The sequence below is a fragment of the Colobus angolensis genome, unplaced genomic scaffold (genome assembly GCF_000951035.1).
Source record: "Colobus angolensis palliatus isolate OR3802 unplaced genomic scaffold, Cang.pa_1.0 Scaffold251, whole genome shotgun sequence".
NCBI lineage: Eukaryota > Metazoa > Chordata > Mammalia > Primates > Cercopithecidae > Colobus > Colobus angolensis.
In genome coordinates this window covers 2,258,901-2,271,206 of record NW_012115722.1, presented here as the reverse complement: position 1 = coordinate 2,271,206, position 12,306 = coordinate 2,258,901, and the positions used below count along the sequence as shown (strand labels likewise).

General features: G+C 40.7%; 1 protein-coding gene and 1 long non-coding RNA gene across 2 annotated transcripts in view; both read right to left on the bottom strand.

Moving 5' to 3' along the window:
• Positions 1–171, bottom strand: part of TOX3 (TOX high mobility group box family member 3) — a 108,686-nt gene extending 108,515 nt beyond the window's left edge. Inside the window, exon 1 of the mRNA XM_011946629.1 lies at positions 19–171. Within this exon, the coding sequence (XP_011802019.1) occupies positions 19–171 (153 nt within the window). The remainder of the gene's footprint in view (positions 1–18) is intronic.
• Positions 172–4,752: 4,581 nt separating this feature from the next.
• LOC105514942 overlaps positions 4,753–12,306 on the bottom strand; it is a 20,401-nt gene continuing 12,847 nt past the window's right edge. Inside the window, exon 2 of the long non-coding RNA XR_001002242.1 lies at positions 4,753–5,096. This is a non-coding gene — a long non-coding RNA (uncharacterized LOC105514942). The remainder of the gene's footprint in view (positions 5,097–12,306) is intronic.

The following is a 12,306-nucleotide window of genomic DNA, read 5'->3' as shown; positions in this document are numbered from 1 at the left end:
GGCCCCTCTTCTCCCCACCTCGCCCCCCTTCCCGCTCCGGTCCTCTTTGTCCCCGCTGCCTCGGAGCGCTCCTCTCTCCCCTCCTTTCCTCGGCCGAAGCGGACGCCAGCCCTGCGTCCCGTGTGTCCCACCCTCCTCCTGCGCGACCACCGCTTCCCCGGGCCCCAGCATCCCCAGGCCCTCTGCTCCCTTCCTGTCGCTTTCCTCCCTACGCCCCGCTTCCTTCCTTACGGGTGCCTGTGCCCGGGCCCCTCTCCTCGACCCCGCCTTGCCTTTCGAATGTCCCCTGCGTGGACACACCTAACCCAGACGCCAACCTGCAAGAGTGTCTCCCGGTAGCCGGGAACCGGGACCCCAAGTTCACCTGTAGGATTTCCCAGAAGGGGTGTTGGGGCCTGACCTTTCACAGGTAGGCAGACTTGAAGCTTCCCAAGTGAAGCCTGGTGTCGGTTCTCTTCGCATTCTCTTTGCTCTTGTTTGTATTCGAAAGGCATTTGAGTAACTGGATCTAGGCAGATCATTCACTGCTCTTAGAGAGAAAATGTCCCTATTTTCCTAAAAGGTCCTAGCTGATTAACTTCCCCACTCTGCACTCACCCACCCCCTCTTTATTTCTTTATCTTTCTTAAGCTCTATCTTTTTATTGATTTATTTTCTCATCGGATTTATTGCTTTGAGTTAATCTGAGAGTTTGGCCTTCAGCCTTGTCGAAGGGAAGAGGCTTTATACTAGATGGGAACGTTGTGGAGAGGCCGTGAGATCTGCCCCCTCCCCAGTTTAGTTATCTGCGAGCCACTTTAAGCAGAACGGAGACATTCCGAAATACTTCCTATGACACTCGCTAACAGTTTCGTCCCCTGGTCACACCTTGCTGGCCCAGGGCCTGAGCTTTTTCAGACAAGCATGACATGGGTTTTCTTTTCATTTCTTCTGTTCTCCAAAGTGGATCGGGCTTGCGACACCTGTGTGTGTACCTTCGCTCAATATTGTCTTTCTGGAACGGAGCAGAAAAAAATAAACTTCAATGAGGTGAAAGTTTCTGTATTTGCTCTTCTCTTAGCAAAAACTTTGGTCAGGAGACTGCATGAGAGAGCAGTGTGTACTCAGAAAAGAAACAACTGCTCACATTGTCCCTGGGTTGACTCCTATTCCCACCCTCCCGAAAAAGCTTTGGTTTCCCATCCCTAGTCTCCGTTTAACGTTGACAACCCAGCGGCGCTCCCTAATGGCCCAGCAGGTTGCACAAATTGACAGTGAGCTGAGATATTATCAGGACAACACCCCATTGAGTAAGTTCTTGAAACGCAGAAGTGGAGGCCCTTTCTGTGGGCCACTGGGCGCCTGTGGCCTTTCCACCAATCAGAGCTGGAGGTTGCAGTGGCCACCTGTTGTCTCGCAAAAGAACATCTTTTAAGTTTCGCTATTAGTATTTAACAATAGCCTATAGAGCACGATCTTGTCACAGGAGAGGAACATGTGATGATCTGGGGTACCAAAAGAGAATTTAAATTTTTTTTTTTTTTTTTTTTTACAGATAGCTCTTACAAGGAGCCAAAATCTGGAAAGCTAAGTTTTTCTTTGCAGACTTACAATCCTCACCTTATGCGCATTCTGTTTTGCATCTGGAGCAATCTGAGCTTGATTAAAGGACGAGGAAAAGTATAATCAAAGTTACAGAGACTAAACCTGAACTTGTAATCAGACTTCGAGGATCAGGAATATAAATACGCTTCGCAGTGGAAACCCGCTAGCTGCAAGAATGGGAATTGCAAGTGGGCTGATGTACTGCATTCAGCTTTGGGCGGTGGAGCCTAGAAAATGAAGCGAGAACTTTACCCCTAAGGCTCTCAGGAGTTAGGAATGCTCAATGACAATCCCTAACTTCTGGCCATTGTTTTGAAAAAGTCTTTCTCTTAAATTTCCCTTCCCTGTTAGGATGCAAATACTTTTGAGAAGGGAACAATACTCATCCGTCTGCATTTTATTATTTGATTTAGGATGTAAGGTAAGCAAAAGATCTGAGTTTAGATTTTGATTTGGGGGGAGGGGAAGAATCTGGGTGATGAGCTGAAGACGTGTATGTTGAGGCATTTAGAATGAGAAAATCACTGGAACAGAAAAAGGGCATTGGGGAAGACTGCTGACTTGACGATTTTGCCCAATCTCCACGCATTTGGCAGCTAGCTTTATTTATTTATTTATTTATTTATTTATTTATTTAAGTACCTACCATGTGCCAGACATGATTTTAGGCACTTGTGAATGACAAAGAGGATTCGATTCCCAACATGACACATATAGAAGTCCTCAAAGAGGACTATGAATTGAGCTCTTGGAACACAAAATACACACGTACTCACATGCACACATGTATACATACCCTGAACCATCCCAGTCACCTGGAGATACTGTCATGGCACAGCCACTAGCTGCTGTTGAGAGAAGCAACATGAAAAACAAACTTACATACAGTGTGAAGGATGCCAGCCTCTACATCCCCATGGTATTTGTATAAGAAGGCTCAAGGGACGAGGTAGTGCACACTGCTAGATCATTGCTGGATCCCAAGAACCTCAGACCATGCTTGGTGCATAGTTTGTTTACAGGAAATAAATATTCATTAAAGAAAGAAAGTTTAGAAAGAACATGGGAAGGAAGAAGAAAAAAAATCAGAATGTTTTAATAGTGTAATTTATTTACACTATTTATTTGCAGGGAACCTTAAGGCAGGATTTGAGAAGAGTGTATCCAGGGCCTCTGATGTGAATTAGAACAATCTACCTTGGGTGGGGTGGGGGCCTTTTGCACCCTGCTGTTGTAGACTCTTCGTAAATATTAAAACTAGGATCCTATGTGGTTTCCATTAGAACTGATCTGATTACACTCTCCATTGCTTTCGCACTATCATCTAATTTTAAGGGTTCCAGTGGTTTTGAAGACTATCCATTAAAAACTTTAGAATGATGCTTTAAAAAATTAAATGCAATTGTAACTGTGATGGTATTTGTTATCTTAAGGGTGTCACTGTTTTCAGTCTGTCAGCAGTCTTGTTTCTGAAAGCCATAGACAAAGGTTTCCTTTACACTGGATTAGCCTTGAATTTGAAGAAACTTCTCCAAGTACGTATCTGAAATATGCTTTGAATATATGCTGAACAATGCTAACAGTTATTGACTTAGAAGGGCAGCGGAAGAATCAATTCTGCAGCCGAAATGCAACTTCTGGGCATAAGAAAATTCCTTTAGGGTTTTGAGATGATTTGGATCAAAACTGTCCATCTTATAATGCTTGATGTTTCTAATTAAATAGTTGATGTCATCCAAAAATCCCTTAAAAATGGGGAGAAAATACACAAACTTTACGTTGTGGGAAAACTACCTTACATCTTGACAGAAGCTGAAACCTTTCTCTACTTTATCTGGTTTCAAATTATGCAAGAAAGTCCCCATGAGGACTTCATTAAACCTGCCAGAGTTTTATAACCAAAAACCTCACTGGAACCCCCACTTTTACAAACCTATGAAAGTAATTTAACCCCTCCGTGTTCTGCTTGCCCAAGATGAGACACAAATACTATTAAACAGTATATACAGTTTAATTCTCTTGAGTTTGGGTGATGAAAAATCCTATCCAAATATTATGATCCTTGCAATATGTAATGTAACCAAATTATCGGTAGCTCCAAGTGGAAATTAGCAAGGCCAGGGCTACTCACGTTTCTTCTCATCTATTCTCATAGTAACAGCTAAAGTATTATATTGCTAAAATATCTTATATTCAGTTTTATATCTGAACTTGGTGTTGTGTCATAAATCGTAGCATTCCTATCCAGCCTGGATTCTTGATATGTGTATCTTCATGAAATTTAGGAGAGTTTCGTATCTGCGAATCAACACTTCACATGCATAGTCTAAACCACGTGCAGATAAAAGCAAGTCAGAACCTAGCAAGACTGTCACCATAGTGAACCTACACATGGTATAGAGGAAGAATTCTTACCTGGGGGACCTGATGGCACATCACCAGTGCAGGACATAAAATGAATTACCATAGAGAGATCTACACAGGAATTACAGTGTGAAAAAAATCCCCAAGCATAGCCATTGTTAGCTTCAGTTTTCAGTGAATCTAAACTCTTCTGGTCTGAAGATGTGAGCTATTTTGATATTTTTACTTTGGTCAAACAATACAGAAATCTGGAGAAATGGGATAAAAATAAGCAAACTTTTCCTTCATGATAACAAATATATATTCAGTTGTGTACATGAGGTTGTTTCTCATATTACTACAAACAATTTTAGTCCTATTGGTCTCTGTATTACCAGGCACAAGAAGAGCTCTAGAAAACTAATCATTTTGTCAGTTGACTGTTACTTTTACTAAGAATAGATACACCCAAAGGTTCTGACAGATATATAGTAATTATGGAACAGTAACCTCCAACACCCTGGTAGCAAAATACTATTAAGCCAAGAATTCATTACCACAAATATGAAATGCAGCAAGTATTTGCTTGTGACCTAAGTAGCTCTTCAGTAAAGCTATTTTAGAAACCAAAACGCTCAACACAATCAGGAGGTGTGCAATTTTCACTGTATTTATACTCTGCCTTTAAAAAAATTATATTCACAGAAATCCTAAACTGTCATCCTGCCTGTTTTCTGAAATATATTCTATTTCTTTTAAAGTGAAAGAATGACCTCTTTTGCAGGAACAATGTTCAGAGACAGCGTGTTTATCAAATGGTTTCTCTGCTTTCATAAAAACAATTTATTTTCACTGAACTCTTCAAGATAAGCATCAAAACCAGGAAGAATGTACAATGAAGTTTATAATTTCACTCCAGAAACAAATACTGGGTAGCTTTTATTTTACTTAAGTGAAAAACTTTTTTTTTTTCGCCAAGGAGACAAAGGTACTAATGGGGGAGGGGGTTTATACAGGAGTGAAAATCAGGAAGTCCAGACAGTCTTCAGCAGGAGGGGCCCCTGGTGTCCACAAAGACCACCGACTGGACAATGAAAGCTGAAGACCCAGTACTTTCTTTGCAAATGGGTGGGGGTCAGTCCACAGTTTTATTCTTCGCTAGGGGACAGCTATAGAGGCATTAAGGAGAGAAAATCATTAGGCAGATATTAATTAAACCCTTCTATGACAGATCTGTATACCATTGCACATAAATATCTCTCATAGTTGGAACTTTGGATGACATTCCTTTCTTTGATAAGCATCCATGTTTCTAGGCTTAATTTATATGACATGTTATTTTTTAATAACCATAGAACAATAAAATTGTAAAAATAACCAAGAAAAGAACTGAGTCTAATAAAGATTCTGTTTCTTAAGAAATGAGGAACAATTGCATTTGATCACAGAACAGCCAAGAACTAGCAGCAAAATAATCTCTCCTAATTTACATAGATCTGTGCGTGCCAAACAGATGAGTGTTTGCTTTTCGAGTAATAGTGCAGGTGCGTATCCTGCAGTGACTAAATCTCTAACTCATCAAACTGTTTTGCTAGAGTGGGACATGCCCTCTTTTTCTGGAACAGTTTCAAGTTTTCTCCCCAGCATTCCAGCCACCTGTTTATGGAGTTCATCCTCGGGAGAAGATGCATGCAATTAGAAACAAGTAAATGAAAATAAATGACCTTGTTTGTTATTTATAACAAAGAAACTCAGCAAAACTAATGCTGTGAAGCTTGACCTCCTGACCCTGGAAAAAGAGCCACCTCATGGCTTTGTGGTCAATGGACAACAGTCTGGCAGCTCCCATTGTCTAGCCACCGTGACTTTTGAATGGTCATTAAAGCCATATATCCAAAATATTAAATGTTTTATGAGTTAGATTAGAGGATTTGCACTTTTTTAAATGTGTATTTTAAAAACTGAGGTTAGTTAGCACGAGAGATTTTCTTTTTAAGGAGAGCAGGTAAAAATCATTTAGCTTCATCCACTCCCTCTATCCTGTATCAACAACATGTTGAAGGAAAGGAAAAGATTTAAAAACTTTGAACTAGTGCTTTGGGAATTGAGGAATGGTTAAATATATAATAGAAATCAAATAGAAAGGTGGCTTTGAAAGTGGTTCAGGGAAAACATTGTGTTTCCTCCCTGTTGAGGCCACAGGGAGGAAAGGGAGAATTACAACATTCTGTTACATAAATGCATTGTGGATGATGCCCCCTAGAGTTGTGCAATGAAATAGCATTGCTGTTTTCCCTTCCACCTCTTATCCCAACCCACACATCCTAGAAGCCCAGGGCAGGCAGGAAATGAAGGTGGCAATGGAGTTTTGAAGACTCTTCAGAACCAGTGCTTGGGTGGAACATCTTGAGGTAGGATGGCTACTGAAAATGACACTCTAGTAACTTGTGTGGGTGATTCTAAAGTTGGCCTCCCCTACTGTCTCTTGTCTCTTTCCCCATTTGGTCTCCTCCTTCATTCACCCACAACAAATCCGTGAGCGTCCTGGATTAGTCTAAACCTTACAGTAAAATCCCTGTTTGATTTTTTTCCATCCAAGTTGCTTGTTTATTGGCCAATCTGCCCAGTGCTACTGCATCTTTAATTGTTTAATTTTTCCCCAGGAGGAAGTAACTATTTATTTAAGAAGGATCTCTACTATTCCTCAAAGTATCTTCATCACTGTGAAATAAAGTCAGTTTCATAAGGCATGCAGATTGTCATGCAAACACCACCCTCAGCATTCTAGATCATACCTCCTCACTTTCCCTTTTCTTTCTGATCCCCTGAGGGTAGCTCATTATATGCCCCTCCCTACCCCTTCTTGGGGATGCTGCAGCCATACATCTGGAAAGATCATTAGAATTACGAACTCTGGTTGGTGTCTCACATACCTACAACAACAACAACACAATTATAGCCACTGTAGAGCCAACGTCCTGGTTAACGTTTGTGTAACTGGCCAATTCTCAGGCCCAGAGAAAGGAGTTTAAGGAAGTTTTTGGATCTCACCAATCTAAAACTTCTTCTGCAGTCCAAAACCACATTTCAGCTATCGTTTAACTGAAAGACTGAGCCCTCTTAATCTGGAACCATCACTAACTGAATTCCCCCTGTGTGCTTAAGCACCAAGTTAGAGAGCTATGTTCAGTGCCAGCGAGAAAGAGTAGAGTGTGATTACCGCATCTTACCCACAGCTGAAACGTGTGTCATTTATTTTTGAACAAGTGTTGACTGTGCCTTTCTAACTGTATGGTACTACGTTTCCAGAAATAGGAAAAAGCATGATCCCTGTTTATACTAAACATGACAAGATATGAGGAAAGTAGTAATATAATGAAATACTGTAATCAGTGCCATAAAAGCATTCTCAGGCTAGAGTAATCAACAAACATTTATTTACAGAAATTGTTACAGATAATATGTTAGTGTGCTGCTTAGAAAAGGGGGGATCATTTATGATTAGGATAATCAGAGGAAACTTCATGGAGAAGGCATTTGAAAGTAGATAGCATTTGGGGGAGGCAAGAGGGATGAAAAAATATTCTAGCGGAGGGAGGTTTTGAACACAGTTACTAAAGAGAAAATATTCCATGTGTGGTGGGAATTTTGGGTGGCATCAGCCATTTTTGGGGCAGATTAAGCTTCAGTAACAACCTCTAATATCTAACTGGGTTACCAGCACAAACAACTATTTCTCAGACCCCGTTCCAGTCCACCACTCATCAGCTGCTGTTCATTTGCACATCTTCATCTCAGGACCAAAGCTGAAAAAGAAGCTTCTATCTGGGGCATGTGGGTCTTGTAGCAGAGGGAAAAGAGAGAGTGGAAACCCGCTACAGCTGTCAAAGTTTCTGCTCACATCATTTCTGCTCACATCATTCCTGCTCACTTTTCACTCGTCAAAGCAAATCAGATGGTCAAGCCCCATGTCAATGGGGCAGAAAGTATGATCCCTCTGGAGGGACCGGCCTGGTAAAGAGTAAGGAGGAGCCCCCTGTTTTGCAATAATGTAGTCGGTGCCATGGAAAGAGTGTTTTAGAGACCTACCAAAAGTTTCAGGCAGCAAGCAAAATTGTTTAGCAGGAGGAGTAAGTGAGTGTTGAGGGGAAGAGCTTGGTGAGATAAGATGCTGGGAAGTCATAGTGGGAAGGAGACAGGCTGGGAAGTGGAACATTACCAAGTTTTGGAGGCCGGGCAGCTGAGTTAGATTCGATGCAAGAGGATGTATGATGGCATGAAGAAACGCGGCTGTGAGTTCTGATCTAAAGTTTGTTTTGACCCATATAGAGCAGACTCATTTAACATTTAATTAGTTTATACTGTGTGTCAGTTGTGGTGGCATGTAGACATTTGCATAGATCTATATTTTAAATTTTGATCCTCCTGACACCTCTCTGGGTTAAATAAGTATTATTCTCTTTGTTAAGCTGAAGGAGGCTCACCGAGGTTGAATGACTTGCTTAAAGACACAAAAGCAGCACATAGAACTGTGATGCAAAGTGAGGTCTTTCTACTGCATCACTGCAGGGCAAAGAAATTAAAATATCACCTTTCTTTAGTATTGACTTGTTATTCTTTATCTTCTCCTTATATACACAGTCTGAAAGCAAGGCTAATATGATGTTTTTTCTCCTCAAGCAGAAGTTGCAATTAAAATGATGTTTATATAACTACTCCTTGCATAATACAACTTTATAAGTGAATAAAAAAGAGACAGATCGTTAAGGTATTTATTATAAAATTTTGTGACAGAGACAGTTACTTCTAACCAAATATATAATGCTCCCCACCATGTGTTTCTCAATTTTTCCTGCTGTTAGGTGAGGAACAGCTGAGGCAATTAAGAATTGGTATTCTTCCTCCGTATCTTTCTTGGCCTACTGTGGTGTCCTGGGAAGACACATGCACCAGGTGGAAGAAGACAATTCATGCCTCAGAATTCACGTGAGCCAAACCATGTCTTGATGTTATTGCACTACAAGATATCCAGTGTCTATTTGTTACAGCAGCATAGCCCAACCTATCCTGATTAATACAGATCCTTCTGACTTTAATTGATACAAGGAAAGTGACCATACCTGTCTTGCACATCCTCTTATCCCTACTGCTGAATACAGGACCTCCCACATAATATATGCTTAATAAATTTTGATTAGAGGAAAATGAATGAATCTCAAATTGAGTCTGGACTCTATTATTTGGTTAAACCACTTATTAACTGCTTTTAGAAACCAGTGATTGATCAATCTTTCTGATATATCATTTCATCAGATCACTCTTCAGATCAAGACTTTATTACATATTTAATCAATTTAAAACTCCTTCCTCTGACATTCAAGGCCCTCATAATCTCACCTAGATTCCTACAATTTTACTAATTTATTACTCTAATCCAATTTAACCTATCACTACTGGCCTGTGCCCCCTGGTCACTATATTCACTATATTCACTGTTCTAGGGACAAACATCGTGTGTTCTTACGCAAATCATTTCAAGTCTCTGAGCCTCAGTTTCCCATTCTGTAAAATTGTTATTTGTAACAAAAGACATAATGCATACAAAAAGTATAAGTTATGCAAAGTTATGAAAATCCAAATTTATTTTGTACTTGTTGTTGGTATATATTAAATTGATAGTTCAGAGGAGTGACATTAAAAAGGGTGTTGCCATTTCAGTAACACATTTGTCAAAATCTCCCATGACAATCTTGCAGAGAATTGCTGTCTAGGGAGAATTGGTAAAAGAAACCAGGGAGACCCTGTTGGTTACCTACTCCAAATTCGTTCCCTTTTTTTTTTTCCTTAACCCTACCTCTATTTTATTTAAGTTCTGCCCTTCTCCTTGGGACCATATTTATCCAGGGAGGATCCTTTATGATGGCCCTATTTTCACTGCCAATGATTATTGTAGTCATGGACTCTGATGCATTTCTGGTTAATAAGATGTGGAAAAGAGTATAAGAGGGCTTCTAAGAAGGGTTTTCATGCTTTTAAAAAGAAACACTCAGAAAATATATAATAACTTCTTCTTCTGGACAGTGTCATGTCTTGAAACGTTGCAGCCAGCTCATCAGCATGAAAGGATCTCTAGCCCGGGGTCAGAGCTGACACACTGAGATGAGAATAGAGGGGCAGAAACACGGAAAGAACATAGATCCTTGACAATGTCAGGAGTCACTGATTAACTAACCCTGGAGCTCCTTCTGTCCTGATTTCTAGTTATGTGAAATAACTCATAATCTTATCTTTTGAACCAATTGAGTCCTAGTTTTCTGTTACATGCAATGGAAAGCAGTGAAACCCTCTTAGACTTGCTATGTGAGTCCACTAGGGTACCCATAACAAAATACTATAGGCTGGGTGGCTTTCATAACAGAAATTCATATTCTCACGGTTATGAAGGCTGGAAGTCCCAGATCAAGGTGCAGGAGGTTTAGATTCTCCTGAGGCCTTTCTTCTTGGCTTGCGGACGGCCACCTTCTCGCTGTGTCCTCACGTGACCTTCCCTCTGTGAGTGCACATCTCTGGTGTCTCTTCCTTTCTCATAAGGTCACAAGACAGATTGGATTAGGGCCCACCTTAAGGGCCTCATTTTAACCTAACCACCTCTTTAAAGGCTCTATCTCCAATTTTTTTTTTTTTTAGATGGAGTCTCTCTCTGTCACCCAGGCTGGAGTGCAACAGTGCAATCTTGGCTCACAGCAACCTCCGCCTCCCGTGTTTAAGCGATTCTCCTGCCTCAGCCTCCTGAGTAGCTGGGATTACAGGCACATGCCACCACGCCCGGCTAATTTTTGTATTTTTAGTAGAGATGGGTTTCACCATGTTGACCAGGCTGGCCTCGAACTCCTGACCTCAAGTGATCTGCCCACCTCGGCCTCCCAAAGTGCTGGGATTACAGGCGTGAACCACCACACCCAGCCGAAATACGAATTTTGTCGGGGACACAGTTCAGCCTATAACATTTGCTCAAGCAAAAAAAAAAAAAAAAAAAAGAGTTTATTTTAAAATTTCAGAATAAAAGCTTCACAGAATCCAAGTGCACGTTATCAAAGTCAGACATCCAGAGAACTGGGAAGCCAATAGGCAGCTACTGCCTTCATGTTTTTCCCTCTTCATGGCTTCAGATTTCTATTTCTCTCAGCATGCATGCTTTGTTTTTTTCTTTCTCCTCACCCCTCTGCTTATACAAAGCTCATCATGAGTGCCCGATGATGGTAGCTTCAGCCCCTAAGTCACATGACACTTAGGTTTGGCTACCCCCGACTAGCAAACTCAGGCTCCTTACCTCTTTGCGAAATTCTTGAGATAGAGAATCTGATTGGCCCAGTTTGCATTAAGTGTCTACCCTTGGTCCAATAGGCTGTGGCCAGGGGCATGGGTCAGGTGGTACACAAGGGCTACCTCTTGTGATCTGTGGCTAAGTTAGCTCACCCAGAAGACTTGAATGGGAATAAATTCTTTAGCAACTCTAGTGGAAGAAGGTAATGTGGATACAATTATAGTGTAGTCAAATGGATTTGAAGCAGATGAAACCGTCATACACAAAGGTGTTGATTCATTACTGACAGGCTGGAAGACATCTTTAGTAAAGTCCCACTTTATCTTGCCCTCGGTTCTGATTCATTCTAATGTTCTCAATATTTTAATAAACAGATTAGGACATAGAAAATATACCTACTGAACTCTCAGTTAACAAAATGATGGAAACATTAGTTAAGATAATTAGAAATGAGATTCAGACTCAAAATCATCTTAAAGGGCTAGAAATCTGGGTAGAATCACTAAGATAAAAATTAGCTCACATAAATATTAATTTCCAAATTTGCATTTCAGTGTTCACTTGCAAAGTGATGGAATGGAGTTTTCAAAATGAACTCTTAAATAAATCATAGCACTCTGTGGATATTTGTCTCTCTTTCCAAGAAGGAAGTCCTTTTTTTTATTATTATTATACTTTAAGTTCATGTGCACAACGTGCAGGTTTGTTACATATGTATACATGTGCCATGTTGGTGTACTGCACCCATTAACTCGTCATTTACATTAGGTATATCCCCTGATACTATCCCTCACACCCCCTCCCCACAATAGGACCCGGTGTGTGATGATCCACTTCCTCTGTCCAAGTGATCTCATTGTTCAATTCCCACCTATGAGTGAGAACATGTGGTATTTGGTTTTCTGTTCTTGCAATAGTTTGCTGAGAATGATGCTTTCCACCTGCATCCATGTCCCTACAAAGGACACGAACTCATCCTTTTTCATGGCTGCATAGTATTCCATGGTGTATATGTGCCACATTTTCTTAATCCAGTCTGTCACTGATGGACATTT